The 23,053-nt window shown below is 34.5% G+C and overlaps 1 protein-coding gene across 2 annotated transcripts in view; it reads right to left on the bottom strand.

Moving 5' to 3' along the window:
• The window catches only part of SENP6 (SUMO specific peptidase 6), a 132,433-nt gene that overhangs the window by 20,969 nt on the left and 88,411 nt on the right, over positions 1-23,053 (bottom strand). For both annotated transcript variants that reach the window (XM_069598028.1, XM_069598027.1), the window contains 7 exons: positions 18,955-19,193; positions 11,967-12,137; positions 11,008-11,041; positions 9,473-9,667; positions 8,283-8,509; positions 6,848-6,957; positions 6,615-6,731 (listed from right to left, as the gene is read on the bottom strand). In XM_069598028.1, coding sequence (XP_069454129.1) covers positions 6,615-6,731; positions 6,848-6,957; positions 8,283-8,509; positions 9,473-9,667; positions 11,008-11,041; positions 11,967-12,137; positions 18,955-19,193 — 1,093 coding nt within the window. The remainder of the gene's footprint in view (positions 1-6,614; positions 6,732-6,847; positions 6,958-8,282; positions 8,510-9,472; positions 9,668-11,007; positions 11,042-11,966; positions 12,138-18,954; positions 19,194-23,053) is intronic.

Below are 23,053 nucleotides of genomic sequence, written 5' to 3'. Positions count from 1 at the left end.
TAAAAACCACTGGAATTATACAGTTGAAATGCATGATCTGTATGGTATATGCACTATATCTTAATAAAGCTATCTTTGTATTATTTTGTTTTAAACACTTAATAAACCATGATGACCTAGCCATAGACTACTTTTTATAAAAACAGAAATGAAACAGAAAGAACCTGTACAGTGGTGAGGTTGTAACAATGACTCATCTTTAAAGTGATCTTATATCAGTTCTAATTTTTCCTTGCTTTAGTTGTTTTTTTCCTGAAGGTAGGTCTATATTAAATAGACATGGTCCTTTAAGTTACAAAGATAAATTACAATACATTAAATTTAATGGTGTACGTCCTACACTCCCTCAAAGGAGGTATGCAAAGTCAAGCTTACGGCTACATTCATCTCATTAAGATGAGGCTCATGTGAAAACCCTGCGAAGTCCTGCACAGAAACAGGAAGTGCCCACAGGGCACACCTTTGAGACCTGCCACTTTAGCCGTAATATTCAATAGCTACAAAGCTCAAAAAGGGCTCAAGTTACAGAGTTCTTGCTTTAGGGCAGCTCAGTGTGCCCCCACAAAAGATATGGCAGTGAATCAGCTCATGACACAGTTTAAATCAACTGCTGAATTCTACATCTTATATTCAAAACAGAAGTGAAGTGAAGTCGCTCAGTCGTGTCCGACTCTTTGCGACCCAATGGACTGTAGCCTATCAGGCTTCTCCGTCCATGGGATTTTCCAGGCAAGAATACTGGAGTGGGTTACCATTTCCTTCTCCAGGGAATCTTCCCGACCCAGGGATGTTCGATCCCTGGGTCTCCCACATTGGAGGCAGGCACTTTAACCTCTGAGCCACCAGGGAAGCATGTAGTCATTTAGACTTGAACTTACAGATTGTAACCATAATGGGTGAACCACGCTGCTTTACCAAAACAAATGACAATGGCTCCTTTGTAAACTGAACTGAATGAACAATGGGATTTGGTGACTTAAGAAAACAGACTATACTTTAGTCTGTTCGTGTACTAAATAAAGCATGCTTTATTTTTGTAAACGTACAAAATTAATTTATTTAAAGGTGAAAGGATTTTCATATAGAAAACTTAAAGATCTACAGACATATTAGAAATGTTTTATCATGAAGGCTGGCTATAAGATCAGAAAATATTTTTACTGAAATACTCAAAAATATAAGTATCAGTCATCCCCAAGTTGCATAAATTTAGTGGCGGGCTCCTCAAGCTTGGCACCATTGACATTTTAAGCCAGATAATTCTTTGTTGCTGGCATTGTCCTGTGCAGTGTAGTGTGTTTAGCGTTATCTCTGGACTCTACCCACTAGATGCTATTAGATTAATCCTTTCCTTTTGTGAGAATCAAAAATGTCCACAGACATTGTCAAACATCCCCTGGGCCAAAGCTGCCTCCAGCTGAGGTTAACTGATTCAGTGTAATCACAATCAAAATCTCAAAAGAATTTTAAAAATTGTATTTGATGGGCTGATACTAAAATTTATCTGAAAGAATTAAAAAGGTCAAGCACATCCAAAACATTTGTGAAGAATATGGCCTTTTTAGACAACAAGAATAAAGATAGTAACCACGGCAGTGTGGTACTGATGCAGGGATAGGTACACGGCCAATGGAACAGACTACAGAGTCCTGAAAACAGATCTGTCCACTGTTATCTCAGAATATGGCAGAGGCAGGGTTTCACACTGGTGGGGAGAGAATGAACTGCTTCACAAATAATACCAGGGCAATTATTTGTCCACATTGAAAAATATGAAATTAGGTCTCTATCTGATACCATGCATAAAAACAAATCCTAGAGGAATTAAAGACATAAAAGTGAAAAAACAAAACTTCAAAAAGCCTTTTAAAATAACTAGTTCTGTCTCTCTAATCTGATATACATCCATAAGTATTAACATTTCTGTGACGATATACAGTTCTGGGTTTTTCATGTACATGTATTAGAATCATTAATTTTAACTTGAATAGCTGTTTCTTATTCTAGAATTAAAGTTTATCACACAAAAAAACCCCCAGGAATTTCTTTCACTTTGAAATTTCTTTCTTTCCATGTATAAATCATTTAAATATTAAAACTCATGCACCTGTTATAAGGAGGACAATCTAATAATTTAATTATGAAATTTAATTACGGGATGAAGTTTAAAAGATCTTTCCCTCTGTATTTTATTAACAGTCTCTAGATTCAATGCCCTTCTACCTTTTATAAGTATGGCAAACTGTTTAAAGGTTTCCTTTTAACTTGTAGAGTTAGAAATGGAAAAGAATGAGCAGCTCTGGTGGCAACTGAATTACTTATTTCAATAGTGAAATTTGAAAAAGTTTCCTCTTTTTAACTTGCTTCTAAAAATCATGAGATAAATATAAACGGAGTTTTTAAAATCATGCATTTTGTTAGATTATTTGGAACAGTGATTTGCATGAGAAAAGGCAGAACTTGTAGATAATGTAAGTTCATTGTATAAAATTTGCTTTAAAGTTTAACTATATGGTGTCAAGAGGCCTACTGAAAATAATTTCAAAAAAATAACTATAAAATCTCTACTCTAAAAAGTATAGACTATTTAGTATGCAATACAATAAACTAAAATGTAAAAAAATATAGGAACTTATTTTTTAGATACATCTATATGCTTTCAGAAAGAATTTTTTAAACATAAAGACTTAAATAGGTTAAAAGTAAAAGGATGAAGAAACATACATCACGCAAACATGAACTAAAAAAAAGCTGTAGTAGCTATATTAATTTTGAACAAAGTAGGATTAAAAACAAGGAGATTATTAAGAATAAAAAGGAATATTATATAATGATAAGGGGCTTGATTCTCCAAGAAGACATTAACATGCATGTAGCTAACAAAAGAGCTTCACAATACATTAAGGAGAAATAGACAAGTCAATAATTATAGTTGGAGATTAATGACTTTCTCAGGAATTGAGAGAACAAGCAGGTATAAAATCACTAAGGACAAAGACGATATGAATAGTAACTGTCAAACAACTTGACCTAGCTGACATTCATAGAACACTTTATCCAATAACGGCAGCACTGTTCTACACAATCACTTAAGATTTTGCAGTTGCTTGGTTTCTTAAGGTGGTATACACTAGTATTAAGACATAACATCTCTTGAAAACTTATGGAAAAAATGCATAACAGTTTACAATCTTAACCATTTTTAAGTGTACAATTCAATAAAGTATATTCATACTGTGTGACACAGATCTCCAAAACTTTATTTTGCAAAACCAAAACTCCATATCCATTGAACGGTAGCTCCCTCTTCCCTTGCTCTGCAGCCCTCGGGAATCAGTTCTTCGCTTTCCTATGAATTTGACTACTTCAGTTCCTCGCGTAAGTGGGCTCACACAGTGTTTGTCTTTTTGTGACTGTCTCATTTCACACTGTACAATGTGTTCAGGTTCACCCATGTTGTAGCATGCGAAGGGTTTCTTTCCTTTTAAGGGTGAATAATTCTCCATTATATATATGTATAACCTCATCCATCAATGGACATATGTGCTGCTTCCACTTTTTAGCTATTATGAATAGTGCTACTATGAACATGGGTATGCAAATATCTCTAAAATAGCTCTACTTTCAATTCTTTTGTATATCCAGAAGTAGGGTTGCTGAATCAAATGGCAGTTCTATTTTTCATTTCTTGAGGAACCACAACACTGTCTTCTGCAAAGGCTGTTCGATCTTATACTCCAACCAGCTGTGTATGAGGGCTGGAATTTGTTCGCATTCTTTTGTACACTTGTTATTTTGGGGGATTTTTTTTTTTAATAAAGCAGCCATCCTACTTAATGGGTATGAGGTGAGATCTCACTGTGGTTTTGATGCTCATTTCTCTGATGATTAATAACATTGAAGATATTTTCATATGCTTTGTTGGGTATTTTTATGAAATAATATCCTTTAATTTAGTTATCAAGAACTTTGAATTTGTCCTTGAATATGGGTGAGGTTTCAAAAGAATCTACATATGCAAAGTTAGGCATTTAAAATCTAGGACAGTTTCTCTTGCCAGCAAATCTTTATTTTAAAATTTTTACCTCTCAAATACCTTCAGAATCTATTGTCTCCTTACTCGCTCTTTTAAAATCTACTCTGCTGGGTTTGTCCTTATAGCTCTTTTTCTCATTCTACATTCCTCACTGTGCAATTTCATCCATTCTCCTAATTAAACTACTATCTGTAAAGCCTTCTATCTCTGTGTGTCTCTAGGTCAGAACTCAACTGACCTCTATAACCATATATACAATTATTTACTGACACTGTCCCTTTTGTCATATCACAGTTCGGTTAGTGGCAAAATCATTTGGACATCTTACTAGTAAGAAAACTAGGAGTTATTTGACATCTATTTATTTATCTTCTTAATATGCAGTCGATCAGTCCAGGACTTCTGCTGAACAACTCTACCTCTTCAAACATTTCATTATTTCTTCTTCACTGCAACTAAAATGCCTTAACTAGGCTTCTCATATCACCTTAATTAAATTTGCTTAAATCATCTCTCATCTAGACATTCACAATAAACCTGCTTGTCAAAATGACCTTAAGGAAACAATTACATGTCACTTTTCTGATCAAAATCTTTCATTGTGAATAATAATGCTGTCTTTTCCCAAAGTATGGGCTGCAATCATAGGCTATAAAAATCAATCCAGTGACTTTTAACAACCAGTTTAAAAAATATATATATTATACATTTGAATACACAAAATATATTGGAGAGCACTAGATACACTGATGGGTTGTTGTGTTCCATACACACATTCATTTTATACCACAAAGCAGTAAACACACACAGTTTATACATACATAAACACACTACACACACATGTTATATATGTGTATTCCAGATCATGATGTAGGCCCTTCAAGGAAAGCTTCTTGATTCTTCATTTCTCAACCCCCAAAGAGAATGCTGCTTTTTCTGCTATATTTGCACCATGCTAATGCTTCTGTCAATACTTTAATCCCATATTTGTATTCCCTATAAAATCATAAACTTCTAATACAGTGTGTATGTGTGCTCAGTAATTCAGTCATCTCTCTTTGAGACCCCATGGACCGCAGCCCATCAGGCTCCTTGGTCCATGGAATCTTCCAGGCAAGAATACTGCAGTGGGCTGCCATTTCCTTCATCAGGGGATCTTGAGGACTCAGAGATCGTACCCGGGTCTCCTGCACTCAGGGAGATTCTTTACCATCTGAGCCATCAAGGAAGCCCCAAACACTCTAACAGTAACAATGTAATAAGCTACTATTTATGATCACTTTGCAAGTGATATTTTTTCTAGATTCTTTTAGATATTATTCCCATTTAAAAAATTCATTTATTTTGATGATAATTACAATATTGTGATGGTTTCTGCCACACATCAACATGAATTTGCCATAGGTATACATGTTTCCCCCACATCCTGAACCTCCCTCGCACATTCCTCCCCACCCTATCCCTCCAGGTCGTCACAGAACACCAGCTTTGGCTGCCCTGCTTCATGCATCAAACTCATGCTGGACATCTTTTTTACACAGGGTAATGTATATGTTTTAATGCTATTCTCTCAAATCACTCCACCCTCTCCTTTTCCCACTGAGTCCAAATGTCTGTTCTTTACATCTGTGTCTCCTTTGCTGCCCTGCATGTAGAATCATCCACTGCTACCATCTTTCTAAGTTCCATATATATGCGTTAATACACAGTATTCATCTCTTTCTGCCCTGCAGATAGATTAATCAGACTCCATATATATGCATTAAATATACAGTATTTGGTTTTCTCCTTCTGACTTACTTCACTCTGTATAATAGGCTCTAGGTTCATCCACTTCATTAGAACTGACTCAAATGCATTCCTTCTTATAGCTGAGTAATATTCCATGGTGTACATGTACCACAACTTCTTTATCCATTCATCTGCTGATGGACATCTAGGTTGCTTCTGTGTCCTAGCTATTGTAAATAGTGCTGCAATGAACACTGGGTCTGACAATGAAAGCACAGTGTCTGTTTCAATTCCGGTTTCTTCAGGGTATATGCCCAGCACTGGGACTGCTGGGTCGTATGGCAGTTCTATACCCAGTTTTTTAAGGAACCTCCACCTTCTTCTCCATAGTGGCTGTACCAGTTTGCAATCCCACAAACAGTGTAAGAGGGTTCCCTTTTCTCCATACCATCTCCAGCACTATCATTCATCATAGTTTTGGAAGCTCTAGCCACAGCAATTAGATAAGAAATAGAAATAAAAGGAATCCAGATTGGAAAAGAAGTAAAACCCTCACTGCAGATGACATGATCCTCTACATAGAAAAGCCTAAAGATGACATCAGAAATTACTAAAGCTAATCAATGAATACAGTAAAGTCACAGGATATAAAATTAATACACAGAAATCCCTTGCATTCCTATTATTCTCATTTTCAAAATGAAGAAACACACAGAGACATTACTTTCCAAATGTCACACAGTAAGTGGCATTGATGGAATTCAAAATACAATTCTGACTCTAGAAAACAAACATACATTATGATGTGTTAAAAATTTGCTAAAAGGCTAGGAGAAAATTAACTTACTTCAAATAAAAGTCTATAATAACATCATTTAAAAATTCTCCTTCACTTAGACAATGCAGGTCCTCATTAGTAACGGAGATGCCTCCCTTAGCTGGAGGTGGTGGATATACTATCAATCTGTAACAAAATTTTAAAAAATAAGCAAACAAAACAAAAATAGGTCTGTATAACACTGAAATGTAATAAAACAGAGAAGAAATTTAAGTGTTACAAATGTAAAGGAATTCTCTCACTTTTCTACAGGACCCATGAAGATGGTATGGCTCTCTCCAGTTTCTTCCTCATCATCAAAAAATTGGAATTCTTGTTTGTTTTTAAGTTGTATTTTAGATTCAAGGGCCACCTGGTAAGGAAAATTAAATTACCAGTTCACAAAATCAATTTGAAAAAATTTCAACAGGAAGATAAAGGCAAGAATGCTTTTCAATTGAAAAGGATTAAAAATAAAAAACAGGCAAAACTAGGGTCCACTTTCTTTTTTATCTGTAGCTTCTAGAACAATACTTCCAATTTTTGTAACTGGTTTTCTGGTATCTTGTCTAAGATCTCTATCATCCATATTAAATTAGATTATGTTAGTAAAATCCAAAGAACAGATAGTGGTTTTTTCTTCTACAAGTGGAGGCCTACCTAAGTTCAGTGCCTAGGAAATCCATGGAATATGGGAGCAGAGGCTCAGGGAACACAGTCCATTGAGCTTCAGTTCTCCAGAATCAAGAAGTCCTTAAAGAAAGAGCCTTCCATTGAAATCTGAGTCCATCACAGCTGCCTTATGGCTCCAGCTGCTCTTTTCTTCCTCTGGAATTATTTCCTGTAGCCAATTCTGCAAAAGAAGGGGAATGGTTCCCCTTCCTCCTCCTGTTCTTTTCTTCAACCCACTAACTGTGTGGATAGTTCTTTTCTGGTGAAGTCTTGCTCAACTTCACCAGTATTATGCCTTGGATAGCCCTATTTCCAAATTTGTAGGCAGGCTGCAACATTCAAGCAGTTTTAATAAATTGTCAGCAAACTCCAGTTGCTGTGGTAGGAGACAAATTTCGAGTATTTAAGTTGTATTTTTATTGATTAACTTACATTGTATGTTACAGTAGTATTGTGGCCTTTGATTCAGCTGGCTTCAGAGTTACTTACTACATGATCAATTATTCTAGAATCAGTTATTCTAGAATTGGTGAGAGTCAGAATCAAAAGGTTTATATTTTTCCTTTCCAAGTTTTCAACCGTGTATGCACATGTTACACATAAAACTACAATACATCAGGAACCAAAATGCCTTTATTTGTAGTGAAGCCAATGTCACCAATAGGAATCTCTAGCAAATTTAAGAACTAGAATACCAGTCACTTTGAATGTAGCACTGCGTGTATATGTATGCTGAGGGGGGGTGGAGGTGGGGGAAGAAAAAGGGACGAGAGAAAAAGAAAAGGAGACAAAAAGTAAAGACAAGAACAGAATGTGGAAAGAAACTAAAATACTTCTGAGACTTGTACCAAATACTATTTGTGTCACAAATCACCCACCACCGTTAATATTTTGACACCATATAGTTTACAAATTACATATAAAAGCAAATAATTCTGAAATGGAAATAAAAAGAGCTAACTCCAAACAAGCAATATGATAATGAAACACATTTCCCTTTAAAGTTACCATTTAAAAAATAATTACATTTTTAATTTTGTTTTCTTTTTGCACGCAACTTCCTTTGACGCTCTCTTCATAGGTTCTTGTACAGGCAACAAGTCTGCTATTGGCTTCATCAAAGGGAATTTTCGCAAAAAAATCTGACACATTATTCTTTATACCAATGTCAGTAATAATATTTTCAAATAGCATATTTGCCTGAGGATCAAGGCCATTTTGAAAAATTAGAATTATGTATTGTTCTTCCAAATCTGAAAAGAAATCAATATAATTAATAAGTCTAAAAGAAAAAAATAGGTGAACAGATACTAAAATAAAAAGTTAACTAATTATTTCCAAGAACATCACCAGAAATCCTGATATAAATGTTCAAAACAGTGTTTGGCATACAGTGGATATGTAATAAATACTAAAATAAGGACCAATAATACCGTTAACTAACAATGTCACTTAAGTTAATTAAAAGAAAGGAACCAGAACACATTACCCTAGCAGTAGCTCTAGAATGAATCTATTCATAGATGTAACTAATTTATTTCGCCTAATAGGATCCAAATATATTGAGTTTTAAACATATAATCAGTCAATACTGCTGTCAAACACATAAGAAACTGCCATGTAAATTGGCAGTAACTCCAGATTTAAGTGTAAAAACCGATATTCACTAATGTGCCAACTCTTGGAGCTTTCATAGTTATCTATCATTTACTTATCATTAAGCTGAAGGAGCAATTAGTGAGAAGAACACAGCTAGTCATGCTATGCCACAAATGTTTGGGGGAAGGTAAACAAACCAACTGGAGAACCACACTGATTTATTGTAGAAAATGAAGACCTGTTAATGAACTTTCAAACTTTCTATTCAGGCTAAGTTTTAAAGATTCCAACTTGATGGCTGATTTACAGTTACAACTTCTATCAGTACATTAAAACAAAACACCTCATTTTACTCAGATTATACAGTGTTAAATAAACACTATGTATATTTTGGGGTTTCAACCCGTTTTGAAAACTTTCCAAATGGCTAAACCTGGGTTTTATCTTCAGAACTTCCATTTTCTATGGACTTTTCCTCTTCTATAAAATGAGGGAAGTAATATCTTATAATGTCATTATCAAGAGTGTAGGTAATACAAATATATCTAAGGTATCTTATCAATATCAACTCACAGTCTGCTAACCAATGTATTGTACACTTGCTCTACATAACTTACTTGTTAATTTATTTACTCCTTTACAGTCATTCCAAACTTTATCCTCCATGTTCATCTGCAGTTGCATGCTCAGCTTCTGATAAACTGCCGGTTTAGTCTGAAGAAACACTACTGGTAATTTTCGGACACTACACCATTCACATTTTGTTAGATCAGAGGTATTTAAAGTAATCCCTACAGGATCATTTTCTGGTTCTGGAGAAAAACAAATGGAAATGGAAAAGGAATCAGTTCTTTATACACATCTGTGTCTCTTTCCCTGTCTTGCATACAGGGTCGTCATTGCCATCTTCCTAAATTCCATATATATGTGTTAGTATACTGTATTGGTGTTTTTCTTTCTGGCTTACTTCACTCTGTATAATCGGCTCCAGTTTCATCCATCTCATCAGAACTGATTCAAATGAATTCTTTTTAACCGCTGAGTAATACTCCATTGTGTATATGTACCACAGCTTTCTTATCCATTCATCTGCTGATGGACATCTAGGTTGTTTCCATGTCCTGACTATTATAAACAGTGCTGCGATGAACATTGGGGTACATGTGTCTCTTTCAATTCTGGTTTCCTCGGTGTGTATGCCCAGAAGTGGGATTGCTGGGTCATAAGGTAGTTCTATTTGCAATTGTATAACGGACTTTTGGACTCAGAGGGAGAGGGAGAGGGTGGGATGATTTGGGAGAATGACATTCTAACATGTATACTATCATGTGAATTGAATCGCCAGTCTATGTCTGACGCAGGATGCAGCATGCTTGGGGCTGGTGCATGGGGATGACCCAGAAAGATGTTATGGGGAGGGAGGTGGGAGGGGGGTTCATGTTTGGGAATGCATGTAAGAATTAAAGATTTTAAAATGTAAAAAATAAAAAACTAAAAAAAAAATAAAATAAAATAAAATAAAAAAAAAAAGAAAGTGAAAAAAAAAAAAAAAAGGAATCAGTTCTTAAGCGGGCAAAATCATGAATGGAGCAAACTAGGGAATTACAATTTTAAAGTACACATTTATTATGAAAAACTTAAAGTGAGAGTGTTAGTTGCTCAATTGTGTCCGACTCCAAAACGCCATGGACTATAGCCTGCCACACTAACCTGTCCAAGGATTTTCCAGGCAAGAATAGCGGAGTGGGTAGCCATTCCCTTCTCCAAGGGATGTTTTTGACTCAGGGATCGAACCTGGGTCTCCTGCATTGCAGGCAGATTCTTTACTATCTGAGCCCCCACATATTTATTATATTTTGTACATGGTAACTTTAGTGGGAAAATGAAGAAGAATCTTTGATCTTAAAGAAGTATCTAAATACATTTTTTCCCATATGGAAAGAGAATTCTAATGAAGAATACTTAAAACCTTAAACATAGCTTCTGTGATGTTATAGTATGAAATTTCCACTCTTAAGGTATAATGCCCTTTGTTACAACGCATATAATAACTAATTATCTTAGTGAATTCTAAAAATAATGTTTTTTATTCCAGTAAAGTGTTTTAGTGTAAACAAAGCTTTAGTGAGCAGTAGGACATACAACAGCTTACCTTCTAGCTGTATCTTGATAAAATCTAAACAAAACTAAAAAATAAGATAAATTAGTAACAATCATGGATTTTGGGGGACGATTTTGCTACAGAGACCCTAAATGACATGCTGTTTGGCCTTTGCCTATAGAAGGCAGAAAAACTGATTCATGTACTGCATTTGTCCATCTGATCTTTATAATACCGGGAATGACGCCAGCCTCTATTCATTAAAAAATAGTTGGAAACACAGAATTAAGGACACCCGAGTTAAGCAGCCTTATAAGTACAGTGCTATTGGAAGATTAACCTACCAACAAATGCATAGGATACATCATAAAGAAAACAAAATATGACTTAGAAGGCAGATTAAGGAGATTATGTTACAATCTTAAACAGAAAATATACATTTGAATTGGACTGGTGGTAGCAGAATAACAATGAGACAGGTATGATAGTAAGATAAAGGGACGAAAGAAAGTTCTTTGGCTTCTCTGGACACTGAACTAGTTCAAAAGCACAATGCCTCTTGGGCGGCCACCAAAGTCCAATAATCTATTTCTAGGAGTCACTATGTCACAAGACATTTTTATGCAGACCCCAAAGCTTTTCAATTCTTCTTTTTCTCATAAAGTTCCTCAAAATACTGTTTTCATGCATTGGGCTGACATGAGAATAAAACGGTAACACACTGGAGTGAATTCCAACTCAGTGAGAATAAACATTTTCCTATAATGATTATGCACTACTTTGAATATTATAATTTAAAAAAATCTTTTAACAGAATACATATGATCAAGTTTTTACCCACTAATTTTTATGGTGAGTAGCTATTTATAATTGTCCATATTCTTAAAGCAATTTGAAATCATGAAATAATTGCAATGTTCTATTAAATATTTTAACTTATAAATTTTAAAAGATTATATATTAAATTCTGAATCTTATAATTGGTAGTAAAGAGCATAGTATGTACTTACAATTACAGGTTCTATTAATAGTCGGAAGAGTGTCCCTACTCGTATACTTCGACAGTTTAAAACTACAGTATCAGAGGAACTTTGGCAGCTTAAAGATACAGGATCAACTAAAGTTTCTTGAGAAATCACTTTGCGACGTTTTAGAGGTGTGGTGATAATAGAATTACCAAACTGAAAAAGAAAAAAATTTTTCACTTAGTAAGTTATTAAAACAAGATGGCAAACTAAGTAGACATAGCAAAGATGACCCAACAGAAGAAATGGAACTATCAAAACATAAAATTGATTTTACTTCAACAGTGCTACATGAGTAAGTATTTATTGATTTTATAACAGTAACGGTAAACTCTTCCTGTTCCACTTTACCCAGTTATTAGGTGAAACTCCAGTAACAGCTAAGCAGAGAAATGGTCCTTTAGGAATCAGATAGCCTGGGTTCAAAAAACAGTTTTACTACCTTTCAATGATCTGATCTTGTAAAACTTATAATAATAACTTCTAAACTGAAAATGCTAGTTTCCTAAACTAAAATGTAACAGTATTTACTCAAATGAGCTAATGCATATACGTAGCTTAGCATGGTGCTTCATGCATGATAAAAGGCTGGATAAAAGTTATCTAGTAACAGTGGTTGTAGTTGCTATATTTGGATTAAATTAGCAGCTCTTTAGAAAACTGATAATTTAGGAAAATTGCTATTTACATTATAAAATGATGCTTCCTTATATATTAAAAACTATTAAATGACTTGATCTATTGAATTAAGATTTCACTCATTCCCAAATGCAAATTAATCATAATATAAAAGTATCTTTATAAGTATATATTCAAATTAAATGTAATTAAAAGTAAAGATGTCAAATCCTTATCATCAAAAAAAAAAAATAAAACAAGATCTTGATTTAAATGAATATTTTTCCAGGTTATTAACAGATATCTATTAGAGAGGTTTAAAACTTTTTTCAGTTTTAGAATTATTTCTTCAAATGAGATTTTACTTAGCTCAATAGTTAAGTTAGGTAATTTCCAGCAATCTAACACTTAAAAATATATTTCTTTTTTTGTACCTTACTCTAAAAAAAAAACAAAACAAAAAACAAAAAGCTCCTCTTATTTATATCCTTTATTCATTTTTCTACAGTTGCTTCTATTTTTCATTTTTAACAAATCAAAACTATGTAAGGGACCAACTTATCCTCCGTCACATATTTCACTATTTTTTCGCATTTGCATTACCTATTAAATTCTGTGGATGGTGTTTTGGTTCACTGCATTGTACTTTCCACTGAAACAAATATATTCATCTCTTCATTTATTACTTTTGCTTGTGCTGAAATGTTTGGAAAGGCATTTCCTAAGATTACACCAAACTATCAACCTATATTTTTTCTATTATTATAGTTACTTTTGGTTTTTCATTTCTTACTGATCCCATCTTATCAAATATGTATGTTTCCATATTTTAATCTACAACTTTCCGAATTCCTGACATATATACGAATTCCTGACATATGTACATACAACTTTTTAATATACAAATTTATTTTTTAGGTTCTTTTTACAAAAATAAGAAAATATGCACATAATTTCTGCATCTCAGTATTCTCACTAAACAGTGCCATGTAGAAAATCCTGGGATCATACTTATCAATAATTACCTTAAACGTAAATGGGTTGAACGCCCCAACCAAAAGACAAACAGTGGCCGAATGGATACAAAAACAAGACCCCTCTATATGCTGCTTACAAGAGACCCACCTCAAAACAAGGGACCCATACAGACTGAAAGTGAAGGGCTGGAAAAAGATATACCACGCAAATAGAGACCAAAAGAGAGCAGGAGTGGCAATACTCATATCCGATAAAATAGACTTTAAAACAAAGGCTGTGAAAAGAGACAAAGAAGGCCACTACATAATGATCAAAGGAACAATCCAAGAAGAAGATATAACAATTATAAATATATATGCACCCAATATAGGAGCACCGCAATATGTAAGACAAATGCTAACAAGTATGAAAGGGGAAATCAACAATAACACAATAATAGTGGGAGACTTTAATACCCCACTCACACCTATGGACAGGTCAACTAAACAGAAAATTAACAAAGAAATGCAAACTTTAAATGATACATTACATCAGTTAGACCTAATTGATATCTATAGGACATTTCACCCCAAAACAATGAATTTCACCTTTTTTTCAAGTGCTCATGGAACCTTCTCCAGGATAGATCACATCCTGGGCCATAAATCTAAACTTGATAAATTCAAAAAAATCGAAATCATTCCAAGCATCTTTTCTGACCATAATGCATTAAGATTAGATCTCAATTACAGGAGAAAAACTATTAAAAATTCCAACATATGGAGGATGAACAACACACTTCTGAATAACCAACAAATCACAGAAGAAATAAAAAAAGAAATCAAAATATGCATAGAAACTAATGAAAATGAAAACACAACAACCCAAAACCTGTGGGACACTATAAAAGCAATGCTGAGAGGAAAGTAGCAATACAGGCATACCTCAAGAAACAAGAAAAAAGTCAAATAAATAACCTAACTCTACAACTAAAGCAACTAGAAAAGGAAGAGTTGGAGAACCCCAGAGTTAGTAGAAGGAAAGAAATCTTAAAAATTAGGGCAGAAATAAATGCAAAAGAAACAAAAGAGACCATAGCAAAAATCAACAAAGCCAAAAGCTGGTTCTTTGAAAGGATAAATAAAATTGACAAACCATTAGCCAGACTCATCAAGAAGCAAAGAGAGAAAAATCAAATCAATAAAATTAGAAATGAAAATGGAGAGATCACAACAGACAACACAGAAATACAAATGATCATAAGAGACTACTATCAGCAGTTGTATGCCAATAAAATGGACAACGTGGTAGAAATGGACAAATTCTTAGAAAAGTATAATTCTCCAAAACTGAACCAGGAAGAAATAGAAAATCTTAACAGACCCATCACAAGCATGGAAATTGAAACGGTAATCAGAAATCTTCCAGCAAACAAAAGCCCAGGTCCAGACGGCTTCACAGCTGAATTCTACCAAAAATTTCGAGAAGAGCTAACACCTATCCTCCTCAAACTCTTCCAGAAAACTGCAGAGGAAGGTAAACTTCCAAACTCATTCTATGAGGCCACCATCACCCTAATACCAAAACCTGACAAAGATGGCACAAAAAAAGAAAACTACAGGCCAATATCACTGATGAACATAGATGCAAAAATCCTCAACAAAATTCTAGGAATCAGAATCCAACAACACATTAAAAAGATCATACACCATGACCAAGTGGGCTTTATCCCAGGGATGCAAGGATTCTTCAATATCAGCAAATCAATCAATGTAATTCACCACATTAACAAATTGAAAAATAAAAACCATATGATTATCTCAATAGATGCAGAGAAGGCCTTTGACAAAATTCAACATCCATTTATGATAAAAACTCTCCAGAAAGCAGGAATAGAAGGAACATACCTCAACATAATAAAAGGTATATATGACAAACCCACAGCAAACATTATCCTCAATGGTGAAAAATTGAAAGCATTTCCCCTAAAGTCAGGAACAACACAAGGGTGTCCACTTTCACCGCTACTATTCAACATAGTTCTGGAAGTTTTGGCCACAGCAATCAGAGCAGAAAAAGAAATAAAAGGAATCCAAATTGGAAAAGAAGAAGTAAAACTCTCACTGTTTGCAGATGACATGATCCTCTACATGGAAAACCCTAAAGACTCCACCAGAAAATTACTAGAGCTCATCAATGAATATAGTAAAGTTGCAGGATATAAAATCAACACACAGAAATCCCTTGCATTCCTATACACGAATAATGAGAAAGTAGAAAAAGAAATTAAGGAAACAATTCCATTCACCACTGCAACAAAAAGAATAAAATACTTAGGAATATATCTACCTAAAGAAACTAAAGACCTATATATAGAAAACTATAAAACACGAATGAAAGAAATCAAAGAGGACACTAATAGATGGAGAAATATACCATGTTCATGGATCGGAAGAATCAATATAGTGAAAATGAGTATACTACCCAAAGCAATTTACAAATTCAATACAATCCCTATCAAGCTACCAGCCACATTTTTCACAGAACTAGAACAAATAATTTCAAGATTTGTATGGAAATACAAAAAACCTCGAATAGCCAAAGCAATCTTGAGAAAGAAGAATGGACCTGGAGGAATCAACTTGCCTGACTTCAGGCTCTACTACAAAGCCACAGTCATCAAGACAGTATGGTACTGGCACAAAGACAGACATATAGATCAATGGAACAAAATAGAAAGCCCAGAGATAAATCCACACACATATGGACACCTTATCTTTGACAAAGGAGGCAAGAATATACAATGGAGTAAAGACAATCTCTTTAACAAGTGGTGCTGGGAAAACTGGTCAACCACTTGTAAAAGAATGAAACTAGGTCACTTCCTAACACCGCACACAAAAATAAACTCAAAATGGATTAAAGATCTAAATGTAAGATCAGAAACTATAAAACTCCTAGAGGAGAAAATAGGCAAAACACTCTCAGACATAAATCACAGCAGGATCCTCTATGATCCACCTCCCAGAATTCTGAAAATAAAAGCAAAAATAAACAAATGGGATCTAATTAAAATTAAAAGCTTCTGCACAACAAAGGAAAATATAAGCAAGGTGAAAAGACAGCCTTCTGAATGGGAGAAAATCATAGCAAATGAAGCAACTGACAACTAATCTCAAAAATATACAAGCAACTTATGCAGCTCAATTCCAGAAAAATAAACGACCCAATCAAAAAATGGGCCAAAGAACTAAATAGACATTTCTCCAAAGAAGACATACAGATGGCTAACAAACACATGAAAAGATGCTCAACATCACTCATTATCAGAGAAATGCAAATCAAAACCACAATGAGGTACCACTTCACACCAGTCAGAATGGCTGCGATCCAAAAATCTGCAAGCAATAAATGCTGGAGAGGGTGTGGAGAAAAGGGAACCCTCCTACACTGTTGGTGGGAATGCAAACTAGTACAGCCACTATGGAGAACTTGACCCAGCAATCCCACTGCTGGGCATACACACTGAGGAAACCAGAATTGAAAGAGACACATGTACCCCAATGTTCATCGCAGCACTGTTTATAATAGCCAGGACATGGAAACAACCTAGATGTCCATCAGCAGATGAATGGATAAGAAAGCTGTGGTACATATACACAATGGAGTATTACTCAGCCATTCAAAAGAATTCATTTGAATCAGTTCTGATGAGATGGATGAAACTGGAGCCGATTATACAGAGTGAAGTAAGCCAGAAAGAAAAACACCAATACAGTATACTAACACATATATATGGAATTTAGGAAAATGGCAATGACGACCCTGTATGCAAGACAGGGAAAGAGACACAGATGTGTATAACGGACTTTTGGACTCAGAGGGAGAGGGAGAGGGTGGGATGATTTGGGAGAATGACATTCTAACATGTATACTATCATGTAAGAATTGAATCGCTAGTCTATGTCTGACACAGGATGCAGCATGCTTGGGGCTGGTGCATGGGGATGACCCAGAGAGATGTTATGGGGAGGGAGGTGGGAGGGGGGTTCATGTTTGGGAACACATGTAAGAATTAAAGATACTAAAATTAAAAAAAAAAAGAAAAAGAAAAAATAAATATTCTAGTCCATTTAAAAAAAAAATAAATAAATACTGTCCAGCAGAAGAAAGAAAAAAAAAGAAAATCCTAAGCCATTGATACAGCTCCAATTTTCACTGACAGTGGCTGAGTAATAGTCCACGGCACATATATACTATAGTTTCTTCAGTAATTTCTATGAAAGTGAAAGTGAAGTTTCTGTAATTTCTATGAAAGTGAAAGTGAAGTTTCTGTCGTGTCTGACTTTTTGCGACCCTGTGGAGTAGCCTAGCAGGCTCCTCCCTCCAAGGGAATTCTCCAGGCAAGAATACTGGAGTGGGTTGCCATTTCCTTCTCCAGGGGATCTTCCCAACCCAGGGATCAAACCCAGGTCTCCCACATTGCAGGCAGATGCTTTAACCTCTGAACCTCCAGGGAAGTCCCTATGTAATTTCTGTATCAATCATTAAAATGATTGTTTGCTAATAATTATATTTGTATATATAATCAAAGCACCGGAGGTTAAAGATTCCTTTGAGTCTAGGGAATGAATTACTTGGTCATTCAGTATACATTTTAAATATTTCAGTAGATGCTTTTACTCTTTTTCCAAAAGGCCACAACTTACCTTCTTTTCATCAACATATAAGGAAAGTACCTTTTACCCTGGATTTTTGCCAATGTATGTGTTAACTGATTTTGCATCAATTGTGAAAGTTTGTTAAGTATATGGTTATATTTTATCTTCTTTGATATGTACTTTTCCTATAAAGTTTTATTATCTGAATTTCCCTTCTTTTGGTCTATTCCTACCTTTTTTAAATTTTCTTTTTCCTTCTAACTTTTAAAAGTTCTTGGTTTATTATAGACATCAGCATAGTTTACCTGCATTACAAATACTCCTTTCTAGACATACTGTTGATTGACAGAATTTCTTTTGTCATCTGAATATTTTTAAAATTTCACAGTAAAACATAAAATATACTATAACCATATTATGCTATTAATAAAATATACCCAAGTTAAAATGATCTTTTACTGTCTACTAGATTATACAAATATATGTGCTTTACACTTATATTTTGCTTACTAAAGGCTGATGTTTCTTTTTGTTGAATTTTTACACTTTAAGCCTTTATTTAAAATATATTTTTCTGTATGCTTTAATGTTCATTCAATAATCTTCCCAGTGTTATTTTAAGTTCTACTTAATGAATAATTCATTTTTTCTATTGATACCACCAAATTATCCTCCCCCTCAAATATTTACATATCAAAGAAGAAATCTGAATAAATGTTAATAAATGTGAAAAGTACCTGGTCTTTCATTCTTGCTTTTCTTGGCAATGTAACTGTATTTAATTCTGAATCTGCTGGAATGCTTCTTAGTTCATGCTCTATTCTACAAGTGTTTTCATTTAGAGCTGCTTCTACTTTTCCAATGGATGGAGCTGGGGAAGAACATGCTGAATCAGCAGGTTGAGGAGAGATGCTTTCTCTTCTGTTAATCCTGTCATTGTCGTCATCGTCATCGTCATCATCACTGGACAAAATGACTATAAAGAAAGTGTTAAGTACTTCAGGTATTTCATTCTTGTCAGTTAAAAATGTAAGTCCATGACAAAAGTTGGAAATATACCAAATCTGCTTTGGATCTCCTGATCTGAGGTTAATAAAAATGAAGATACAATCCATTCTATTTGAAGAAAAGTTAAATTTGTAGAGCAATTAAACTGGCATTTTTTATATAACATACAAATGTAAAATTAATTCTACAACTCACCACAATCACCCACAGAAATATAGACAAGTTACAACATTTACATGTTTATCATGAGGTCTATTTCAGAGTTCCAGAAAGTCTTAGGTATGAAGGGAATTTGCATACAAATTATTCATAAAATAGCATGCATTTTAAAAGTCTGTAAGACTGCATGTGATCAAATAATTTTTATCTCACACAAGAAATCACTAATATCATTACTAGTCTTTGAGAGAACTTGAACCAGTGCCTGAAAGTGAAAGTCACTCAGTAGTGTCTGATTCTTTGTGACCCCATGGACTATACAGTCCATGGCATTCTCTAGGCCAGAATATTGGAGTGGGTAGCCTTTCCCTTCTCTAGGGGATCTTCCCAACCCAGGGACCAAACCCAGGTCTCCTGCATTGCAGGTGAATTTTTTACCAGCTGAGCCACAATTACTGGACCAATGCCTAATATGCAGCAAATCTTACTGAGTAAATGAACATGGGTAAGACATTACATGAAGGTAATTTGCTCTTATACCACGTACTTATTAGTGAATCTTTTCAAACTCATCTCTCTATCAAATTCTGCAGAGCCAGCATACTGCACTTGAGTCAAAATCCAAACTCCTTACTCTGGTTCATAGAAGTATGCAATTTGGACCCAGGCTACTTTCTCATATTACTTCATTTTTTCCTCCAGCTTGTTTCTATCTAACTGTAATTCTCCTAACACTTTTGCACTTTTGTCATCAAATAATTGGTTTAAATACCACTTTTTGATTAACTACCCAATCTGAAGTAAGCACATAGGTACTTGCTTATTCACATCGACTAATTTACATTTCTGTTGTCTTTTGCTGTGGATGTACACTTACTCATTTGTTTCTCCCCACTAAAATAAAGTATAAAGAACAAGAATATTGCTTTTATTTACTGCTATATTTCCAGTGTCCAAAATACTATCTGGTAAAGAAAGTCATGTGTTGAAGAATGTAAAAACTTGTAGGAGCAATTCTGTTTTTCCCTATCATATATCATAAACATAAATGCTTAGTTATTATTTATGAGTCATATAACAAGTCCCAGAGAGGAATCACCCCTAGCATCACACCATTCATCTTTTTAATCTTGCTATCCAGTCTCAAATGTTTTTCAGAAGTGATATTTTTATTAACAGAAAATGTAACAGGCCAGATTAGAAGGCTCAAGACCCTAGTTTTCAAGTCAGTTTACACACACTTGAAAGTTAAGAGTCTTGCCACTTACTAGTCATTTGCCTCAGTTTCTCCTCTGTGATATAGGGGACAACAAAGTCTTAGGAACAAATGATTTAATGTACAAAGGATTTATTAGCATAGTACCTGATGTATAAAAGCTTAAGAAAACTTCATAACTGCTTATATTGTTTATGAAGAGCTACACAGAAGCACATATTCAACAATAAGCCTAGTGTTCAATCTACAGTCATTTTTTTGTGCTTAAGGAACATTAAAACTTCTACATCTTGCTCTATCAGAAACTTATTTTAAAGCTCCAATGCTGCAACAGATAGAACTGTACTACACAGTTCTTGTTTTATTAAGTTAAGGTAAATGAGGGTTGTACTCAATGTCACCATAATTACAAAGCAAATAGGGAGAAAGTATGCAAAGACGATAATAGTTACAAGAGCTGTTCTTATAACTGCTTTAATTCTCTACAAAACATGGAATATAGTCTATAGAAGTATATACCTAAGATTCTGCATCAGAGTCTGCTTTGAACTAAATTCTGTCCCTTTTAAATCCACATACTGAAGCCCTAATCCCCAAAGTGGCTATATGTGGAAACAGGGCATATAGAGAGATAATAAAGGTTACATGGTCTTAAAGGTGAAGCCTCATCTGATAGGACTGGTGTCACAGGAAAAAGACATGCCAGAGATCTCTCTCCCTCTCTGTGAGCACAAAAGGAAGGGCATGTAAAGACACATTAAGAAGGTGGCTGTCTGCAAGCCTGGAAGAGAGGCCTCCACCTGACACCAATCCTGATGGCACCTTAATCTTGGACTTCCAGCATCCAGAACTGTAAGACAATAAATTTAAGCCCACTCAGTCTGTGTTATTCTGTTATGGCAAGCTAAGCAGACTAATACTGGTCTTTGCATTTACATTGCAAACTTGTTCCCACAGAAATCAGGCTATCTTCTTTCTCACCTCATTCTAGGCAGTGTTCAAAATGTCTTTATCAAGTAACTTTTCCACCTACCTATCTAAAATTCTATGATCTAAAACTGCAAGCTTCTTCACTGTGACACTTGTCACTCTCTATTTCCCAGAACTGCTTCACTTTTCTACACAGAACTTATCACTACTTGAGACACTGTACATTTTATTATTGGACCACCAAGGACAGAACAAAAGCTTCATAATAATAAATCATTTTAATAGGAACACAAATTTAAGAATGATAAAGTAAACAAAAGAGACTTTGAAACCACAAAAATCATTAAAAAAAAATCTAAACTCCAACAGCCTATATGTACATAACAATGAGAAGCCTTAAGCATAGATTGCCTCATTTATAGAAGAGTGTTGCATTAGTAACTACCTCACAGGATTGTAAAAACCAAACTAAACTGGTTAGTATATAAACTTTTATAAGCAGGACCAATAAGCATGTAATAAATATCTTAAAACAGAAAATTTTTTTCTATATACATTACTGAGAAACATGGTTTTTAATTTTTCTGGAGGGGAGGGAAACAAAATTAGGCTTTATGGTTTTAATTCATAGTAAACTGCTTAAGGCACCTCAAAACCACATAGATTCACTTTGTTTTTTTTACTTACTAACTCAGTCTTACTAACTTTCAGTTCCCCTCATCCTGGAAATCTCAGCAAGCTGAGTTTCCAGCATGGAAGTCTGGCTCAGAATAATACCCAGTAATTGCCTATTAAGTTTTAGAGTTCTACTTATATCTTATGGTAAAATTTTACATAACAACCCAACCATTAGGAAATATTCAAATGATATTAACATATTTAATATTGCATTGGTATAACACGAAAATGTGTCATAAAATATTCATATTCAATATAGACATCCTCATAACATCATAACAGAGTGTTGGCTTGACAGCTATTATACAGAAATTCCTTTATAAATCAAGCTCTTTCGGAAAATAAGCTAATATACTGGTAAAGGTTAAGGTTTCTTACTTTGAATTAAAATAGGACTTGATACATTTTTGAGGTTGAAAAACTTCTTGATTTTATCCCTTTTATAAGGTGGAGCTTTTCTCTCTGTGAGAGAGTAGGCGGGTATCATTATGAACTAACTGTGATATATTTAACATATTTCAATACATAGTAGCTATGGTTCCTTTTGTGGCCCAAGCAGATTCAGTCTTGGTTACGGAGTGAAGCCTTTTCATTTTAGCTGTGTGCTTCTGACATGACCTTAGCTATTTGTGACTGTTTCCACGCTTCCTGATACAACTCAGTGATTGAGATTTATCTCACACATTTGTGTTCCAGACCTAGAGTCAGCCATTTCTCTGAAGAGCTCTGATTATTTTTAGTGGTAAATGGTATTAGAAACACAGATATGGGATATGGGAACTAAAGTTGTTTTTATACAAGGTTTGCTTACTGTTTCCAGGCATATTTCATGGGTAAAGCTAAGA

The sequence above is a fragment of the Ovis canadensis genome, chromosome 8, assembly GCF_042477335.2.
Source record: "Ovis canadensis isolate MfBH-ARS-UI-01 breed Bighorn chromosome 8, ARS-UI_OviCan_v2, whole genome shotgun sequence".
Classification (NCBI taxonomy): Eukaryota; Metazoa; Chordata; class Mammalia; order Artiodactyla; family Bovidae; genus Ovis; species Ovis canadensis.
The sequence above is the reverse complement of the archived record's forward strand: the minus strand, read 5'-3'. Positions and strand labels throughout refer to the sequence as shown.